Genomic DNA, 21703 nt, shown 5'->3' on the forward strand with positions numbered 1-21703 from the left:
TGATTGTGCTATGCTGTAGTTACTTCTGTGAATGTCTGAAAATTGCATCGGAAAATTAACAGTTCACATTCAGGGCATAACTTTGTAAGGACTGTGTTTGTGCCAAATGTTTCTGTGAAAAAACAGTGTGGCCAGCTCAAATGCTGTCTGTTGCATTAATCGAAACTGGACGTTCTAAATAAATCACACCGGTTTGAGTGTACACTGCAGGGACCACTGTAGAATGATCACACCCGTTTGTTTCATCGGATGAAGAGGAATCATCGGACCAAAATGCAGCAGGGTACTTGTTCATCTTTAATAATTGCACTGAACACTGAATAAACAAAAAGGAAAACCGAAACAGTCCTGCAAGGTGAATAACACTAAACAGAAATGAACTACCCACAAACTAACACGACATACATGAAGTATTATAACGTAATAAGGCACTTACTTTGATAGAAACACACAAATGTCCAAAGTTATTATCATGTAGTAATGAAAACAACAATGAAGATGAAGTGGGCACCAGCCGGAAAATGTGAAAAAGTTTGTGCAGTTCCTGTTCTGACTGGAGATGGGCAAATGTCTGCATACTTGATCTGCAGAAACAAGGGGGAAGTGCTTGGGGAAGTTTGTCCGGCTCAGTAATGCCTAAAAAATAAATTGTCCGCAAAAGTGAAATGGCCTAATTTTATGTGAATTAATGAGGTGGAACACACCTCAATTCAAATTGTTGTTCGAAAATAATTTGAAATTGACAAGTTAAAACAGCCTATAAAGAAAACAGGCAGCATGCCTTAGTTTGAGGCCTGCACGGATTAACTGTCCTGTTGCGTAACGTTCACATTTTGGAACAATGAGCGCATTCTGACATCACATGCATAAAAACTCATACTGTGCTGACCGTTAGAGATATTTTGAAGTCATATGTGACAAGGTTAACCCAATGCTGTGTTTGTCCAATATTAATATTGACCCAGCGCTGGGTTGTAGAAATGACCTATTTTTTGAGTAACAATAATTCTATAATAATATAATAATAAAAAGTCATATGAATTGCCATATTAAGCATAACCCGATTTCTACCTTTTCAGATGCCAAAATATAAATTGTTTTTAGTATCCTAATTGTTTCAGTGCATGCATTCAACAAACAATGCAAGATTTCCACAGGGTCGTCATTCTCCAAAGTCCACTCAAAAAGGCAATAGTTCTAAATGAACTGGGTTTGATTTAGTTTTCTTTTTTTTATTATTAAAGAAATGTTGTTTATCACACAGTAACCAAAAACCTCATTTCATTTTCATATTGTCACTGAGTTTGCAGTTAACAGAATGTTGGCCACAGGTTTCCCAGAATTGTTTGCCAGAAGTTGACAAGTTGCTGCAAAATTACCGCCAAAGTTAGCCTCATTTAACTCATTTGCATGTGAAAATATGAGCTTGTGGCAAATTGGCCACAACTGTTTGCTAGAAGCCAGTTTTATCAGTAACAGAGAAAAGAAAGAAAGGAAAAGGGAGAAGCCCTCCCTATATATATGATATATATATGTATGATATATAGGCCAGATGTAGGCTACATATCAATCTCTAAAATACGATTTCATGGTGCTCCTTAACCCTATAATTTGTCATTGCTGGTCATTTTTTACCATTTAATATGATTCATATGTTTCATTGTGCTCCTACATTTGTTTGTGCTCCTACATTTTTCAACTTAGGAGCATGTGGGCCCAGTGGAGCTTCTATGTAGACTGACCTTTTCTGCCATAAGAGTTGCCCATGTTGTACGTAGTGCCATCCGGTTCAGTGTGCGGATGCGCAGTGGCCATATTCACAGCAATAAACTTTGTCCAGTCCACCTGTAGTAGAAGAACAGGTCAGATAAAGTACACAGCTGTTACCAATATATGTCAGGTCAGGTGTCTGGGCACTCACTATGATCAATATATATTTCAAACAGGGCATCATTTACGTAAGTCAGTACATTTGTGCAAGGGTATGATTGTAAAATGTGTCTGCTCACTGAGCTCGTTGTTTTCTTTGGCTGTCTCTTATCTCCTATTATTATGTCATCACTGTACCTTATTCTGTGTCTCCAGGCTCTCTGGGTCCACCCTGTACATGTAGTTGGTCTCAGTGCTGACAAAGCAGTCTCCCTTGTACTTTACAAAGCTAACACTGGCATTGTCCGTTGCCTCTGCAGGGAGAAAACAGAAATAAAATGTAGAAATTGATTATTCTATTTTGATGGGGGCAATTGCATCTTGTTGCTGTTGATACTTCTTCATTTTCTTTTCTGATTTAGACGTGCACAAAAGGAATGAGTGAATAACTTAATAGATTTTTGGACAAACTCTTTTTAAACCTTGGTAAATGACTATAGCCTGTGCATGACTTGCACGGCCAATTAAAGATTAAAGTTGCTTGCAAACAGTCATATTTCTGGCAAAGAGTTAAAGTTTTTGCAAAGATGTGCTGCTTGCAAAGAGCCCTGTTGCGGCTTGCAAACCCTTGAGAAGAGGAAAAGCCTCCCTTCTTCTTCCCTCCAATCCCCCTGTTTAAATGTTACATAACCGTCGACTGTAGCCAAGCCCCTGAGGCCTCAAACCAGTTTCCCAGGCAGCAGACCAGCTTGAGTTACAGTTTGAAGAGAGGAACATCTCAATGCATTGTGTTTACTCTCTTTGAAATAGTCTCATAAAAACCAGATCTTGAATAAAGTCCTTGATTTGTCACATTCCTCACTGTTAAACAGAAAAGATCAGCAGAATCTAGAAACCACACTGGAACTGACTCCACCATCTCCACAGGGATCATTTTGAGATTACACCATGAAATAGCACTGCAACATTGACAATAGGCAGCTTTACATTGCTCCAGGTTTATTCAATGCAATGTCACAGAAAATATAATTGCGACATGTGTAATGGAAATGGCAGATATATACTGAACAAAAAATATAAACGCAACATGTAAAGTGCTGGTCCCATGTTTCATGAGCTGAAATAAAAGATCCCAGAAAGGTTCCATATTTACAAATAGCTTATTTCTCTCAAATGTTATGAACAGATTTGTTTACATCCCTGTTAGTGAGCATTTATCCTTTGCCAAGATAATACATTCACCTGACAGTTACATTCACCTGACAGGTGTGGCATATTAAGAAGCTGATTAAACAGTATGATCATTGCACAGGTGCACCTTGTGCTGGGGACAATAAAAGGCCACTTTAAAATGTGCAATTTTGTCACACAACACAATGCCACAGATGTTTCAAATTTTGAGGGAGAGTGCAATTGGCATGCTCACTGCAGGAATGTCCACCAGAGCTGTTGCCAGATAACTTCTCTACCATAAGTCACCTCCAACGTTGTTTGAGAGAATTTAGGTCCAACTGGCCTCACAATCGCAGACCACGTGTAACCATGCCAGCCCAGGACCTCCATATCCAGCTTTTTCACCTGCGGGATCATCTGAAACCAGCAACCCGGACAGCTGATGAAAGTGAGGAGTATTTATGTCTGTAATAAAGCCCTTTTGTGGGGTAGAACTGATTCTGATTGGCTGGGCCTGGCCCCCAAGTGTGTGTGCTTTTGGCTGCACACCTGCCCAGTCAGGTAAAATCCATAGATTAGGGCCTAATGAATTCATTTTAATTGATTTGTGTCCTTATATGAACTGTAACTCAGTAAAATTGTTGAAATGTTGCATGTTGCATTTATAGTTTTGTTCAGTATAGAATAAATTATTTAAAGAATATTCTCTAAACAACATTTGTATCCGTTCATCATGGGTCGATTTTTCTTTTGTCAATCTTTCTATATTGTGACAAATAATGGAAACTGTACTTTGACTAAATTATGATTTTGAAGGTACGCAGGGGCATGTGAAGTGACCGCATAACAATAATGCCCCACTCCACATTGAAATCGAAATGTCTACTGCTTGCAAAATCAATTTTTTCAACTATAAAAATTATGTTTATTTGCAAGACAAGGATTGTCCTGACTTTCAAGAATGCTTGAATTGCTTCGTCTTCCTTTTTCCGATTGGCTGGCAGGTTCCACCATAAAATTATTTCAGATCTACAGGAGTGTAAGTTTCACCATGGAACGGACCGTGGCGATACGTTGGCACATGTTAATTACTAGAATATGGCAAATATTTGCCAATTACAGGATTCTATCTATGCCGGCGTTCCCAGGCTCCTGAGAAATTAAACGGATAGGTGTGAGGGCAAACAGGCTGTCGCCAATTTATTAATGCTCAATTTGACGAAACAGTGTCACGACTTCCGCCGAAGTCGGCCCCTCTCCTTGTTCGGGTGGTGTTCGGCGGTCGACATCACCGGCTTTCCAGTCACCACCGATCCATGTTTCATTTTCATTTAGTTTTGTCTGTATTACACACACCTGGTTTCAATTCCCATATCATGTACCCTCTGGCATACATTTCTGTTCTGTCCGTCCTGCCTCACTGGAAAAGACATGGAGTGGGCCAACGCCATCTGGGGAAGGGAAGGCCCGACTCTGGATGACTACGAGGACTTCTCCCGCCGCTTCCGGGCAGTTTTTGATCATCCACCTGAAGGGAGAGTGGCGGGAGAGAGATTGTTCCATCTGACACAGGGCTGAGGAGCGCTAAAGAGTTCGCACTGGACTTCAGAACTCTGGCAGCTGGAGATGGAATGAGCGGGCCCTGATCGACCACTACAGGTGCAACAGAGGGGCAACAGAGGGCTCTCAAGGGATGGTCCTGTCAGTGTTCAGGGAGGTGTGTAGGTGTTTTCTTAGGTGCCACTACGGTGGAGAGTCCAAACCAGGTTTCCACCATGCACATTCCCCCCTAATATGCCGATTTGGCACTCACCTTCTGTAAAAAGAGGGCCACTCAATTGCCACCCCATCGACAGGGGGATTGTGCGATAAATCTCCTGGTAGGCGCTGCACTTCCCAGGAGTCAAGTGTTTCCTCTGTCACAGGAGGAGACGGCGGCTATGGAAACTTATGTCGCCGAATCTCTGGGACAGGGATACATTCGGCCTTCCACTTCACCTGTCTCCTCGAGTTTCTTATCGAGGTTTAAATCAGATTACGGTAAAATACAGTTACCCACTGCCAGTATGACAGAGTCATTGCACGGGGCTCGCTTCATCACAAAATTGGACCTCGAGCGCTTACAACCTGGTGCGTATCCGGATGGGGGGGGGTGGAAGACGGCATTTAGTACCACTTCTGGGAACTATGAGTACCTCGTCATGCCGTATGGGTTACTGAATGCTCCATCAGTCTTCCAATCTTTGTGGATGAGATTTTCTACGACCTGCACGGACAGGGTGTAGTGGTGTATATAGATGACATTCTAATATACTCCACTACGCACGCCGAGCATGTGTCCCTTGTGCGCAGGGTGCTTGGTCGACTGTTGGAACATGACCTATACGTCAAGGCGGAGAAATGTCTCTTCTTCCAACAGTGCTTTTCCGCGTCAGGGGTGGAGATGGAAAATGACCGCATTTCAGCCGTGCGTAATTGGCCGACTCCAACCACGGTAAAGGAGGTGCAGCGGTCTTTAGGGTTTGCCAACTACTACCGGAGGTTTATCCAGGGTTTTGGTCAGGTAGCGGCTCCCATTACCTCCTTGCTGAAAGGGGGACCGGTGCGACAGCAGTGGTCAGCTGGGGCGGACAGGGCTTTTGGTCACCTGAAGGCTCTGTTTACCTCGGCTCCCGTACTGGCTCATCCTGATCCCTCCTTGGCATTCATAGTAGAGGTAGACGCGTCCGAGGCTGGGATAGGAGCTGTGCTGTCTCAGCGCTCGGGTACGCCACAGAAGCTCCGCCCCTGTGCTTCGTATGGTGCGCCGCCTTGCTGGGATGTACTGGTGGCCCACTTTAGCTAAGGACGTGAGGGTTTATGTTTCCTCCTGTTCGGTATGCGCACAGTGCAAGGCACCTAGACATCTGCCCAGAGTGAAATTATAACCCCTTCCCGTTCCACAACGACTGTGGTCACACCTATTGGTGGATTTCGTGACGGATCTTCCCCCGTTGCGTAACACCACGATCCTGGTCGTTGTGGATCGGTTTTCTAAGTCCTGCCGTCTCCTTCCTTTGCCCGTTCTCCCTACAGCTCTACAAACTGCGGAGGCCCTGTTCACCCACGTATTCTGGCACTACGGGGTGCCTAAGGATATAGTTTCTGATCGGCTTCCCCAATTCACGTCTAGAGTCTGGAGGGCGTTTATGGAATGCCTGGTGGTGTCGATCAGCCTTTCCTCAGGTTTCCACCCCGGGAGTAACGGGCAGGTGGAAAGAGTCAACCAGGATGTGGGTAGTTTTCTGCGGTCCTATTGCCAGGACCGGCCGGGGGAGTGGGCAGTTTACATACCCGCCACTCCTCTACCAACCTATCACCGTTTCAGTGTGTGCTGGGTTATCAGCTGGTCCTGGCACCATGGCATCAGAGCCAGATCGAGGCTCCTGCGGTGGATGAATGGTTTCGGCACTCAGAGGAGACATGGAACGCTGCCCATGTGCGGCTACAACGGGCCGTCAGGAGGCAAAAGGCGAGTGTCGACCGCCACCGCAGTGAGGTGTATGCACCGGGGGATCAGGTATGGCTCGCGACCCGAAACCTGCCCCTTCACCTGCCCTGCCGGAAGCTGGGTCCGCGGTTTGTGGGGCCATATGATGGCTCATATACCGTACGAGCCATCATGGACTCAAGGAGTCGGGCGAGGGGCCTTCAGTACCTCGTGGAGTGGGAGGGGTATGGTCCGGAGGAGAGATGCTGGGTACCGGTGGAGGACATCCTAGATCCTTCATTGCTACATGAGTTTCACCGTCTCCACCCGGATCGCCCTGCGTCCCGTCCTCCGGGTCGTCCCTGAGGCCGGTGTCAGCGCGCTGCTGGAGCCGTGAGTCAAGGGGGGGATACTGTCACGACTTCCGCCGAAGTCGGCCCCTCTCCTTGTTCGGGTGGTGTTCGGCGGTCGACGTCACCGGCTTTCTAGTCACTATCGTTCCATGTTTCATTCTCTTTTTGTCTTGTCTGTATTACACACACCTGGTTTCAATTCCCAGATCTTGTTCCTTATTTAACCCTCTGGCATACATTTCTGTTCTGTCCGTGGTTGTTTGTGTCTTAGTGGTTGTTGTACTTGTTAGTTTGTATGTATTTTCCGATTTGGAATATTGCTTGAATTTTTGTGAGTAAACTCAGTTGTGTTGCTCAAACCTTTGTCCTGCGCCTGACTCCGCTACATCTCTGCACCCAATCGCTGACAAACAGGTTACGAACATCATTAAAAAAAATCACTGGACACATTAATGGAAACATAGCTAGTTTGATAGCTGTTAAAATCAGATCCAACAACAATATCAAAGGGTTAGAAATCCAGGGATTAAAAACAAAGGTGTCATTGTACACTGATGTAAAATTTCAATCGCTCCAAAACCTCATTCAGGATCCAGATACTTTTTCTAATCTCTCTGGATTACAACAAAATTATGATAGATGACACAATATTACGTATTGGATCACTAAAAAAAATACAACTTGTACATTACTGTTTTTTAAAATTACATGAGCAAAAATATTCCATTAGACTTGGAATGGCAAGCTAGACAAAATGACAAGGGCCTATTTATATAATGAATATGAATTCGGATGGAAAGAAATGATTAAATATTAAAGCATTAGACTTCTCACTAAAGGTGTCAGTCATACAAAGGTTATACTTATATCCTAACTGGTTCTCTAGAAAATGCGTAAGAATGTCTCACCCCATGTTCAGAATGGCCTTTTTCCCTTTATTCAGTTTGCAACATCTCACTTTTGGTTATTTGAAAATGAAATAATCTCCAAAATATCACTATTTTTAAAACAAGTCATAGAAAGTAGTTTGCAATTACAGTTTAACCCAACAGAAAAAAACAGGACAACAAATATTGTGGATAAACTCAAATATACTAACAGATTAAAAAAAAGGTATAATCTTTGTAAATTATATCATAAATAGGACTGGTGGAGTTATGTCAAACAGGCAGCTAACAAAAATATATGGAAAGTGGAAGGGGGAAAAGTAATGTCTTTCGGCCCTGCATTAAAGACCAAAATTTGTTAAAGAAAATTGTGTAATATAAAAGAGTATACCAGTTTCATTTAAGGATAAAAAAATGTACAGCTGTGACATACAGATTGCAAAATAGTTGGGAAGATAATTTCGATGTTCCGATTTCATGGCACATGGTTTATGAACTGATGCGCAAAACAACGCCGGATTCAAAACTGAGAATTCAAAGTAAATTATTATTCAAAATTCTTGCAAACAATAGAATGGTATATATATGAGGGATACAACCTTCCCATCTATAGCGTGGTTCTTGCCCCAAAAATACAGAGTCGTTAGATCATTAATTTTAGTACTGTCCAAACCAGCCCCGTTGCAGATACCGAAGTCTTGCTCCCAGACATACTAAACAACTTCTTTGCTCGCTTTGAGGTCAATATAGTGCCACCGACACGGCCCGCTACCAAAACCTACGGACTCTCCTTCACCGCAGCCAACGTGAGTAAAATATTTAAACATGTTAACCATCGGAGCATGCTCAGACCAGCTGGCTGGTGTGTTTACGGACATATTCAATCAATCCCTATCTCAGTCTGCTGTTCTCACATGCTTCAAGAGGGCCACCATTCCTGTTCCCAAGAAAGCTAAGGTAACTGAGCTAAACAACTATTGCCCCATAGCACTCACTTCCGTCATCATGAAGTACTTTGAGAGACTAGCCAAGGATAATATCACCTCCACCCTACCTGACACCCTAGACCCACTCCAATTTGCGTACCGCCCCAATAGGTCCACAGACAACGCAATCGCAATCACACTGCACACTTCCCTAACCCATCTGGACAAGGAATACCTATGTAAGAATGCTGTTCATCGACTACAGCTCAGCATTTAACACCATAGTCCCCTCCAACCATGCCATTAAGCTCTAGACCCTGGTTCTCGACCCCACCCTGTGCAACTGGGTACTGGACTTTCTGGCAGGCCGCCCCCAGGTGGGGAGGGTAGGAAACAACATCTCCACCCCGCTGATCCACAACACTGGGGCACCAAAAGGGTGCGTTCTCAGCACTCTCATGTACTCCCTGTTCACCCATGTCTGCGTGGCCATGCACGCCTCCAACTCAATCATCAAGTTTGCAGACGACACTACAGTGATAGGCTTGATTACCAACAACGACGAGACGGCCTACAGGGAGGAGGTGAGGGCCCTCGGAGTGTGGTGTCAGGAAACCTCACACTCAACATTAACAAAACAAAGGAGATTATCGTGGACTTCAGGAAACAGCAGAGGGAGCACCCCCCTATCCACATCGACGGGACTGTAGTGGAGAAGGTATAAAGTGTTATGTTCCTCGACGTCCACATTACGGGTAAACTGAAATGGTCCACCCACACAGACAGCATGGTGAAGATGGCACAACAGCGCCTCTTCAAACTCAGGAGTCTGAAGAAATTTGGCTTGTCACCAAAAACACTCACACACTTTTACAGATGCACAATCGACAGCATCCTGTTGGGCTGTATCACCGCCTGATACAGCAACAGCTCCGCCCACAACCGCAAGGCTCTCCAGAGGGTAGTGAGGTCTGCACAACTCATCACTGGGGGCAAACTACCTGCCCTCCAGGACACCTACACCACCCAATGTCACAGGAAGGCCAAAAGGATCATCAAGGACAACATCTACCCGAGTCACTGCCTGTTCAAGGCGAGGTCAGTATAGGTGCATCAAAGCTGGGACTGAGAGACTGAAAAACAGCTTCTATCTCAAGGCCATCAGACTGTTAAACAGCCATTACTAACATTGAGTGGCTGCTGCCAACATACTGACTCAAATATCTATCCACTTTAATAATTCAAAATTGGATGTAATAGATGTATCACTAGTCACTTTAAGTAATGTCACTTTATACAATGTTTACATACCCTACATTACTCATCTCATATGTATATACTGTACTCTATACCATCTACTGCATCTTGCCTATGCCGTTCGGCCATCGCTCATCCATATATTTATATGTACATATTCTTATTCACTCCTTTACACTTGTGTGTATAAGGTAGTTGTTGTGAAATTGTTAGATTACTTGTTAGATATTACTGCATGGTCGGAACTAGAAGCACAAGCATTTTGCTACACTCGCATTAATATCTACTAACCATGTGTATGTGACCAAAAACATTTGATTTGATGAGGCTTGTTTTTGGTCACAGGTCCAGCAATGGTTGAAGAATTGTAACATTTGCTTGGAGCTAACTCTGCAGATACTGTAGCACTACTGGTTGATTTGAAAAGTCATAGTCAATCGATCAATAATAATAATTTTAGCAAAAATGTTTATCTTTAATTACAATCTGTAGAAACTATGAGAATAGAAAGGTTCAGATCTTTTGTGAAACATCACAGCACATTTAAAATACATGGCAAATAGAAATCCAAAATGGACGGTGTTAAGAGATAGATGGGAGGGGTTGAATGGAGCTGAAGGGTGGTACTAATAATGACAAGATTACCCATGTATAATATACTGTGTCCGTAAAATGTATATAGGTTCAGAAATTTTGTGAAACAACACAGTTTTAAATATATGGCAAATATATGTCAAACTAGATGGACATCAGAAATAGATTAGAGAGGTTGAGGATAGAGGAAGGACAAGACTAAAAACTAACAAAATATAACTATTGTAAAACTGATTGTGTCTAAAATATATATGGTATGTATAAGATGGAAGTAGAAGTCTAAGTGTTGTTGGTCATTAGTTTAGTCCAATTAGGGGAGGGTGGAAAATAATAAAGAATTTTTTTTAAAGATATGTATGTATATGTATGAATGTATGCATGTATATACTGTACGTATATGTATGTGTGTATGTGTATATATACAGTTGAATTCGGAAGTTTACATACACCTCAGCCAAATACATTTAAACTCCGTTTTTCACAGTTCCAGACATCTAATCATAGTAAAAAAGGTCAGTTAGGATCACCACTTTATTTTAAGAATGTGAAATGTCAGAGTAATAGCAGAGAGAATGATTTATTTCAGATTTGATTTATTTCATCACATTCCCAATGGGTCAGAAGTTTACATACACTCAATTAGTATTTGGTAAAATTGCCTTTAAATTGTTTAACTTGGTTCAAAAGTTTTGGGTAGCCTTCCACCAGCTTCACACAATAAGTTGGGTAAATTCTGTCCCATTCCTCCTGACAGAGGTGGTGTAACTGAGTCAGCTTTGTAGGCCTCCTTGCTCGCACACGCTTTTTCAGTTTTGCCCAAAAATGTTATGTAGGACTGAGGTCAGGGCTTTGTGATGGCCACTCCAATATCTTGACTTTGTTGTCCATAAGCCATTTTGCCACAACTTGGAAGTATGCTTGGGGTCATGGTCCATTTGGAAGACCCATTTCCGACCAAGCTTTAACTGATGTCTTGAGATGTTGCTTCAATATATCCACAAAATTTTACTTTCTCAAGATGCCATCTATTTTGTGAAGTGCACGAGCCTCTCCTGCAGCAAAGCAACCCCACAACATGATGCTGCTACTCCCATGCTTCACGGTTGGGATGGTGTTCTTGGGCTTGCAAGCCTCCCCTTTTTTCCTCCAAACATAACGATGGTCATGATGTCCAAACAGTTCTATTTTTGTTTCATCAGACCAGAGGACATTTCTGCAAAAAGTACGATCTTTGTCCCCATGTGCAGTTGCAAACCGTAGTCTGGCTTTTTTATGGCGGTTTTGAAGCAGTGGCTTCTTCCTTGCTGAAGGCCTTTCAGGTTAGGTCAATATAGGACTCGTTTTACTGTGCATATAGATACTTCTGTACATGTTTCCTCCTCTTCACAAGGTCCTTTGCTGTTGTTCTGGGATTGATTTGCATTTTTCGCACCACAGTACGTTCATCTCTAGCAGACAGAACGAGTCTCCTTCCTGAGCGATATGACGCTGTCCCATGGTGTTTATACTTGCGTACTGTTGTTTGTACAGATAAACGTGGTACCTTCGGTGTTTGGAAATTGCTCCCAAGAATGACTTGTGGAGGTCTACAACTTTTTTCCTGAAGTCTTGGCTGATTTCTTTTGATTTTCCCATGATGTCAAGCAAAGAGGCACTGAGTTTGAAGGTAGGCCTTGAAATACATCCACAGGTAATTGACTCAAATGACGTCAATAAGCCTATCAGAAGCTTCTAAAGCCATGACATCATTTTCTGGAATTTTTCAAGCTGTTTAAAGGCACAGTCAACTTAGTGTATGTAAACTACTGACGGACTGGAGTTATGAATCAGTGTTAAATATAAGTTAAATAATCTGTCTGTAAACAATTGTTGGAAAAATTACTTGTGTCATACACAAAGTAGATGTCCTAACTGACTTGCCAAAACTATAGTTTGTTAACAAGAAATGTGTGGAGTGGTTGAAAAACGAGTTTTAATAACTCCAACCTAAGTGTATGTAAACTTCCGACTTCAACTGTAAATAAAGAAACGTCTTCTCACTGTCAACTGCATTAACTTTCGGCAAACTTGACATATTTGTATGAACATATTAAGATTCAACAACTGAGACATAAACTGAACAAGTTCCACAGACATGTGGCCAACTGAAATGGAATAATGTGTCCCTGAACAAAGGGGGGGGGGGTCAAAATCAAAAGGAACAGTCAGTATCTGGTGTGGCCACCAGCTGCATTAAGTACCTCAGTGCACCTCCTACTCATGGACTACACCGGATTTGCCAGTTCTTGCTTTGAGATGTTACCCCACCAAGGCACCTGCAAGTTCCCGGACATTTCTGGGGGGAATGGCCCTACCCCTCACCCTCCGATCCTACAGGTCCCAGACATGCTCAATGGGATTGAAATCCGGGCTCTTCGCTGGCAATGGCAGAAGACTGACGTTCCTGTTTTGCGAGAAATCATGCACAAAATTAGCAATATGGCTGGTGGCATTGTCATGCTGGAGGGTCATGTCAGGATTAGCCCACAGGAAGGGTACCACATGAGGGAGGAGGATGTCTTCCCTATAATGCACAGCATTGAGATTGCCTGCAATGACAATGAGCTCAGTCCGATGAGGCTGTGACTCACCACCCCAGACCATGACGGACCCTCGAACCTGCTCCAGAGTACAGGCCTTGGTGTAATGCTCATTCCTTTGACGATAAACCAGAATCTGACCATCACCCCTGGTGAGACAAAACCACGACTCGTCAGTGAAGAGCACGTTTTGCCAGTCTGTCTGGTCCAGCGACGGTGGGTTTGTGCCCATAGGCGAAGTTATTGCCGGTGATGTCTGGTGAGGACCTGCGTTACTACAGGCTTTTTTAAAAACTAATTCTCTTTTAAAGACAGGGTCCTGAAAAAGGGACGTTTCTTTTTTTGCTGAGTTTATGTGTATATATATTTATGTGTCTGTCTGTTTGTCTGTCTGTCTGTCTGTCTGTCTGTCTGTCTGTCTGTCTGTCTGTCTGTCTGTCTGTCTGTCTGTCTGTCTGTCTGTCTGTCTGTCTGTCTGTTTCTATATATACAGTACACGTCAAAAGTTTGGACACACCTACTCATTCAAGGGTTTTTCTTTATTTTTACTATTATCTACATTGTAGAATGATAGTGAAGACATCTGTCACGGCTCATGTCAGAATGAGTGGACCAAAGTGCAGTGTGTTAAGTGTTTATGATAAATGTATTACTCAAAACACTCAAACAAAATAACAAAGAGGGAAAACCGAAACAGTCCTGTCAGGTGCAGACACTAAACAGAAAAAAACTACCCACAAAACCCAAACGAAAAAGGAAAACTTATACAGTGGGGAGAACAAGTATTTGATACACTGCCGATTTTGCATGTTTTTTGCATGTTTTGTAATTTTTATCATAGTTACACTTCAACTGTGAGAGACGGAATCTAAAACAAAAATCCAGAAAATCACATTGTATGATTTTTAAGTAATTCATTTGCATTTTATTGCATGACATAAGTATTTGATACATCAGAAAAGCAGAACTTAATATTTGGTACAGAAACCTTTGTTTGCAATTACAGAGATCATATGTTTCCTGAAGTTCTTGACCATGATTGCATATACTGCAGCAGGGATTTTGGCCCACTCTTCCATACAGACCTTCTCCAGATCCTTCAGGTTTCGGGGCTGTCGCTGGGCAATACAGACTTTCAGCTCCCTCCAAAGATTTTCCATTGGGTTCAGGTCTGAGTACCCCCCTCATCGCCTGACGAACCAGACCACCGATCATAACCGGAGGCTCCGGACTGGGGACCGTTGCTGGAGGCTCTGTGCTAGGGACCGTCGCTGGAGGCTTAGTACGTGGCGCCGGAACAGGTCTTACCGGACTGAGGAGACTTACTGACAGCCTAGTGAGTGACGCTAGTGTTGTGACAAGGTAGGGTTGATATACAGAAGATAGCCCTATTTGGTAAAAGACCAAATCCATATTATGGCAAGAACAGCTCGAATAAGCAAAGATAAATGGCAGTCCATCATTACTTTAAGACATGAAGGTCAGTTAACCCTCCCGTCATCCTCGTATTGTGTCTAGACCCCGAGTCCTCCGGGTCACCCTGTCCCTTATTGGCTAAAGGCCCAATGGGCGCAAGTGTGACAGTATGCGTGTGAACAGCCTTTGCAGATGTATTTCTTACACCTGCAGCACACCGTGTGTGTGTCTTGGAGTCCATTTTCGGTGGGCAGAGCTGACTCCTCTTCCTCTTACTTGCCCCGGTGGCCCGGGCAGCGCGCGGGGCAGCGGCGGGCTCCCCGGGTTGTTGATCACGAGCCGCCGTAGCACCCTGTAGGACTTTGACGAGCGCTGACGCCACTTCGGTGCGGGGGAGATGCTGCCTTCTTTGGATCAGCGGCTTGACGAGCGCCTTTCCCAGCTTCTCCAGGAACACCCTGCGCTTGTTCCGCTTGCGAGGCATCCAGTCAGCCTTGATCTCATGCCATATGACAAAGGCATTGTAGGAGGACACGTCGAGGTTGTTGTGGAAGACAGGTAGGACACTAGAGTGGCGGTGGGCGTGAAGGCAAACCTGGAGGACAGGACCTGTCTGCTCTTTGACTCGAGCAGCGCCGGCGAGAGCTCGGCCTTGTTCTTTCTCACGGTGCCCACCACGGTGAGGTACCTCTCGAGGAGCCGCTGTCCCAGTTCGTAGGAGGTAAAGAAATTGTCACACGTGATGTTGCGACCGCTCAGTCCCGTTGTCAGATTGAGGACGACGCACATCCCCTGGTTCTTCTCGGGGCCTCCGCCGGCCGCCTTGCATCTTCCAAGCGTAGCTGGACATTGCGTCGCAGACCACCCACGACTTGATGCCGTATTTCGCCGGCTTGCTGGGGATGTACTGTCGGAAAGGACAGCGGCCTTTGGCAAGGGGAGAAGAGATTGGTGTCATAATCGGCTCGTTGGGGCCAATGAGTGCTACGTTATACATATACTAGCTCTCTCCGCACGCACGCACACACGCACACACGCACACACACACACACACACACACGCACACACACACACACACACACACACACACACACACACACACACACACACACACACACACACACACACACACACACACACCGTCACCTCGGGCCCCGGGTTGTAGAGGGCCGGCAGCCGCTCCTGCCACAGGTCCCAGACCTCTCGTATGGCTGTGAGTTTGTCCGTGGCGAACCTCGCGGGTCTCGACCGGCAGTCTTCGAATCGCAGCAGCCTCGAGCACCTGTGAAAGACCTTGAGTGGCATGGTGGCTCGGAACACGGTCCTTCCTCTCTCCGCGTCCCACAGGCTGGCCGCGGCCTCGCCTCGGGACCTGTAGACACCTGCTAGGATCAGCAGCCCTACGTAGGCGCGCAGGTCGGAATCGACCATGGCTCGCCAGCTGTCGTCGCCGTATTTTCTCGCCACGTGCAGATTCGTCATGCCCTCAATTATCCTTTCTATCTCCGGTGTGACAAACAGGTGGAAGGTGGACGCGATGTTGCGGACGCGCGACACGGCGTAGGCCGTGGGGCCCGGAGTCTCGTCCGGCCCGGCGTGGCAGATCGCACTGGCCCTGCGGAGGTGGCGGCCTTATGCCACGGGGGACCATTTGATTTTGCCATTTTTCGACAGCAGCAGTGTCGTTTCCCTTTGGGCTCAAGCCGAGGCCGTCTCTTCCTCGTGTTCATCCTTGCGTTCGTCCTCGCGTTCGTCCTCGCGTTCGTCCTCGGGGGCTTCCTTCGGGTCTTCCCCCGAAGAGCGCGAAGAGGCCAGGTCAATAATGTTATTCTTTAATACAATGAAGGAAGAATTTCTGTAGTTCTGATAGAGCCTGGTCAACCATGGGGGCGAAGCCATACACAGCATTATCATCGGCATACAAGTGCAGGTCAAAAAAAATTGGAGAGACATGTCGATATTATTAATATAAAGGAAACCTGATTTGAACAGGTTCAGTAGATATACACTGTGTTCTATCTGTCATGTCATTTTTAACTCCAGACATAAAAGAGCACGTATGTATAGATTGTTTTCATGTAGGTAGGCCTATCTTTCACACTTCAATCCTCTCTTTAGGCCCAACTGGGTTGAAATGCCTTCTTCCGTTTCATTTATTTGTATTTATTCATCAGTGTTTATTTATTTTTGCTGCTTGGGGGTAATTGTTATTGCTTGGATAACCTTATCTACTATTATTTATTGATATTTTAATTTCTTAATATGCGGTGCGTACTGCGCAGAAAACTAGATGAATAATTGTAAGAATCATTGTAATGTTTGTTTAACAATGTGTCCATTAATCCTGTAAGGGATGAGTTGCCAACTGTCTATTTGACTAAATAAAAGTATCTGCTTCAGAGGGAAGGCTAGACAGTATCCGTAATATCTGCATGATCCACATGGCCTACTTTCTGAAGTCTGGTGTGGAGTTAACTCATTTTAGACATAGTATGTGCCTCCTGTACTTGTTATTGTACATTGACCCTGACATAACCCTGAGCTGCAATGCATGCATAGCCTACATTTACTTTAGGAGTGAAGACATAGACACTGAATGGTACAACAACACACTGAGTAAGTTATGTCTCTGTCTAAAAGCAAGAATTTTTGAGGAAATCAGCAACCGGTCAACTACTATGCAACTGCAAAACTATGATGAAATGTATAATGACAATGCTGTTACCATATTAATTAAAGTTACTAGGTGTAAGTGCAAGTGTAAAGTGTTGCTCAAAATATAATTTGTATAGCTGACTGGTTTATATCCACCCCCTCTCCACTCTCGCTGTGACTGTGACTCACCTATCATCTCGAAGCGAGAGAGGAAACGCAGGAAGAAGTTCTTGCAGGGGTCGGGCATGGCCACTGTGCCAAACTCTGACACCATGATGCGGTTCCTCTCGCTGTTCTTCTTGTAAGCATCACTCTGCAGGAAGCGACTCCTGTAGGTTACCTTGCCATCCTCAATCTTAAACTGGTGCAGCATGGCCATCCCATCAAACCAGTGGTTGTAGCTGAAGAATAAAGGACAGTGGGGATAGGTAAGGGCAAGGGAAAGTGTTAAAACCCCCTAAGATTGATGTCTGCACCCCTGAGTAAATCTAATTAGCATAATAAAAAGATCCCCATAAAAATCTGTCAATTTAAGCTAGAGACATCTGTTTTTTTGCATTGGATGCGTCTCAATCCCCTACATCTGCTTAGTTAAATAAAAGTTCAATAAAATAGAAAGGTGACATCTCTAGATCAGTGTTTGTCAGACCAAACTGGCTTCTCACAAAATCGTTTGTAGCATCCGAATTGTTTAGCCTACAAACTAATATGACACATCTATGGAAAGATGAGACTCTTATGAACATTATGGTGTTCTACCAACGTCTGTCTATAGTGTCCGAACTGTTTGGACTACAAACAAATATATGGTGAGACGCTCACGAACATGTCGGTTGTTTTGCTTTAGAATGCACACAGGCTTCAAGACTTGTCTTAAGGTCCCCAATTACCTATCCCCAAAATTTATGGAAGGATATATGGAGTCTGTTTAGTGAAAAAAAAAGGGGTTCGGTAAATTAAAAAAATTAAAAAACATCTCTCAGATATAGTGCAGACACTTCAGAACAATCTTCCTTTAGATTTTTTTGGGGAACAATCTGTTGTTCCATGTAGTGAATGTGTTATTCAATGTGTTATTCATGTGGGCTAATAACAGGGGTCTTCAAGGGATCAAAATTCAAAATCAAATAGCAAAATGATCCTGGTACGACCGTCATAAAACAATTCAATATAGCTTATTAGCCACCCCCCTAGACATGGCTTAGACTCTTATGGGTTAAAGGTTAGGGATAGGTTCAGGGTTAGTGGATAGAATAGGAGAGTGAAGATAGATTAGATTAGTCATGAATAAAGTGGAAATGGATTCATCATGCATCCGTATAGCGTGGTTCTAGATCTGTTTGTATTGTCTTGCCAACTCCTATGGTTGTTGTCCATAGCACTACAGGAGTTGGCAAGACAGCAGAAACAGGTCTGGAAACAGCCTGACGTCCTTATATTTTTTTGTTAAATGTAAAATAGTTTGGTGGTGAACTGCTAAAAAGGATATGTGTTGATGTATGTCTCTGAACCCCATCCTTGTTATGCCAATGTGTAGCCTACTTGTACTTATTTTTGTTTTATTCTACTGGTCTAATGGTTGCAAGTTGTTCCAAAAAATGTGGCTAAAGGTGTGACTCACTGTTGGTTTCCGAACTCAAACTTCCCTGGGCCGTTGCGGAGGAGGCTGCCTCGGATCCAGGTTGGGATGGTCCCACACACCTCTGTGGCGATGGGCTCTGGGGTCTCCTCCACGGACCGCACCAGAGGGGCGATAGACTCCAGACCCTTCAGCTCTAGCTGGTTACACTTATTGAGCTCCTTTGGCTTGGCATCACTAGGCGGCGTGATGGTCGCATCTGCAAAAAAATGATAGATACTTTTATTTGTGTGTCTCTTGAACCTCTAGGATGCTGTGAGTCCCATGACACTCAAACCAAACCGTCATGCATAAGAACAGCCCTTAGCTGTGGTATATTGGCCACATACCACACTGCCTCATGCTTTATTGCTTGATTATAAAATGTAATTATAAAGACTGTTTGGACTTGGCAAAAGATTTTTGCTCTGATTAAGCTCAGTAAATACATCTTAGTTCTCCACACAAGGCCTCAGTCACAGTGTTTATACACGAAGCAGATGCATAGTCTTACCACCAGAATAATCACCACCACAAAATACTTTCACAAATCCTTTTGGGGCCTTATACTTGCCTTGCAAAAAACTTAAATGACTGAGATTGATCTCTTATTTGTTCCTCTTGAATACCCCCCCCCTCGAGCATCACATTGGTACCTGCATGAATCCCCCCAAGCACCCCATTGGTTCCTGCATGAACAGTAGGCTGATACCCAAGATACATAGGTTCTACATTGCAATATGAATGTCAATACACGCTATAGGTCTATAGTGAGGTGATTTCCCATAGTTAAAGTTCCCTATTATGAGCTACAATGCTAATATTTGTGTAAACTCTTCAGAATTGCAATATGTGGATGTCACTGAGTAGACTGATACCCTATTTCATGGATCCAAGATCCATACCTAAGGCTGCACATTGCAATATGCATTTTCAGTACATTGTAGACAGACTTATGAATGTGACTCATTTCACAACAGTTTCAAAGTCCCACAATACGTGCTATGAAGCTAATATTTGAGAAAACTCTTCACAGTTGTGTTCTATGGGTATCACTGAGTAGGCTGACACCCCATTTCATGGGTGCACAATCTCTAGCTTAGGCTGTACAGTCAAATATCTATGTTCAATAGGCTGTATAGTGAGCTGATTTCCCACAGCTAAAGTTCTCTAATAAGACCTAAGATGCTAATATGTGTAAACTCTACATAGTTGTGTAGGCTGATACCCCATTTCATGGGAGCACAATCTTTAGTTTAGACTGAACAGTCCAATATGTATGTTCAATGGTTATAATAGGCTGAATGCTTAATGCTGCTAACTTCACACTTGCTTTTAGAGTCCCACAATAAGAATTAAGACGCTAATATTTGTGTTAACGAGTGTTTTCCACTAGCGCTTTCTGTCTGCTATACAGCAGGTTACATACTCATTTTCAGCCGGATAGCCTATTTTTTCCACTTAAATTAATTAGGCTACTTTTCAATTCGCAAGTCAGAAAAAAAGTTAGCCGGGCCTTCTTCCACTCGAACTGGGATTGGCAACTCCAGTCCTTAGGGGCCCGGTTGGTGTCAGCCCCAGCTAACACACCAGAATCCAATTAGTTTAATCAGCTGTGTTTGCTAGGGATGAGAAAAAAGTGTGACACCACTCGGCCCCCGAGGACTGGAGTTGCCCATCCCTGCTAGAATGAACAAAATGCATCTCCTAGTGATCTATTGACAGGACAGGCACCTGTCAGTCACAAAGTTAACGATCACAGGGAAACTGTCTGTCCTGCCTCCGGTACCTGTGCTTGTTATGTTGGCTGTGGTGGCAGTAGAGAGGAAGAGGAAGAGATTAGTTAGTTTTAACAGTGGCCAAGTACGCTACTATGGCTATTTGATCATAATGTAGACCTAACAGAGTGGTATATCATCGAAAACGATGGAGAAAATGCATAACATTTTAATAACATGGAAATAGCTGTTCTTTCATTCAGCCTACAGTAGTAGCCAATGTGTGGAGTTAAATGTAGGCCTAAATTCCATTAGACTGGGGGGAAAAAAACATGCATGGCTTGACCATTAACCTGTTCATCCACTTGTCCTTCAAACAAGGAGGTTGTCACACCCTGATCTGTTTCACCTGTCTTTGTGATTGTCTCCACCCTCTCCAGGTGTCGGCTATCTTCCCATTATCCTTTGTGTATTTATACCTGTGTTCTCCATTTGTCTGTTGCCAGTTCGTCTTGTTTGTTCAAGTCAACCAGCATTTTGTGTCTCAGCTCCTTTTTCCAGTCTCTCTTTTCTCACCCTCCTGGTTTCGACCCTTGCCTGTCCTAACTTCAAGCCCGCCTGCCTGACCACTCTGCCTGTCCCTAACCATGCCGACCCTGTACCTTTGCCCCCCTCTGGATTACCGACCTCTGCCTGAACCTGCCTGCTGCCTGGTACTGTTGCCCCACCTTTGATCTCAAAACAAGTGCATCTACTCACGATCACAGCTGTAAACACAGTCCTGTTCAAAGTAAATGGCACAGATCCATAAATAGAAATTATCTAGTTGCATATAGGGCTCCCGAGTGGCGCAGCGATCGAAGGCACTTCATCTCAGTGCTAGAGGTGTCGCTACAGACCCTGATTTGATTCCAGGCTGTATCACAACCGGCCATGAGCGTCGTTTGGGTTTGGCCTGGGTAGGACATCATTGTAAATAAGAATTTGTTCTTTACTGACTTGCCTAGTTAAATAAAGGTTAATTAAAATATCAAATGAAATACTGCAGCTCTAACTGGTTATGCCGCACAGGTCTGTAGAGTATGGGCTGATTCATGCGCAATAGAATTCTACTGCGATGCGTTCTGCCTACAGCAAAATCTCTTCCATAGTTGTTTTGTTTCAGTATGTTGCATTAAAAGTGGCTAAA

At 44.0% G+C, this 21703-nt stretch overlaps 1 protein-coding gene across 1 annotated transcript in view; it reads right to left on the reverse strand.

Moving 5' to 3' along the window:
• The window catches only part of LOC112228999 (beta,beta-carotene 9',10'-oxygenase-like), a 106071-nt gene that overhangs the window by 58527 nt on the left and 25841 nt on the right, over positions 1-21703 (reverse strand). The window contains exons 2-5 of the mRNA XM_024394849.2: positions 18800-19016; positions 17368-17579; positions 2068-2183; positions 1743-1845 (exon numbers count right to left, since the gene is read on the reverse strand). Of these exons, the coding sequence (XP_024250617.1) occupies positions 1743-1845; positions 2068-2183; positions 17368-17579; positions 18800-19016 (648 nt within the window). The remainder of the gene's footprint in view (positions 1-1742; positions 1846-2067; positions 2184-17367; positions 17580-18799; positions 19017-21703) is intronic.

Source organism: Oncorhynchus tshawytscha, linkage group LG30 (genome assembly GCF_018296145.1).
Source record: "Oncorhynchus tshawytscha isolate Ot180627B linkage group LG30, Otsh_v2.0, whole genome shotgun sequence".
Lineage (NCBI taxonomy): Eukaryota > Metazoa > Chordata > Actinopteri > Salmoniformes > Salmonidae > Oncorhynchus > Oncorhynchus tshawytscha.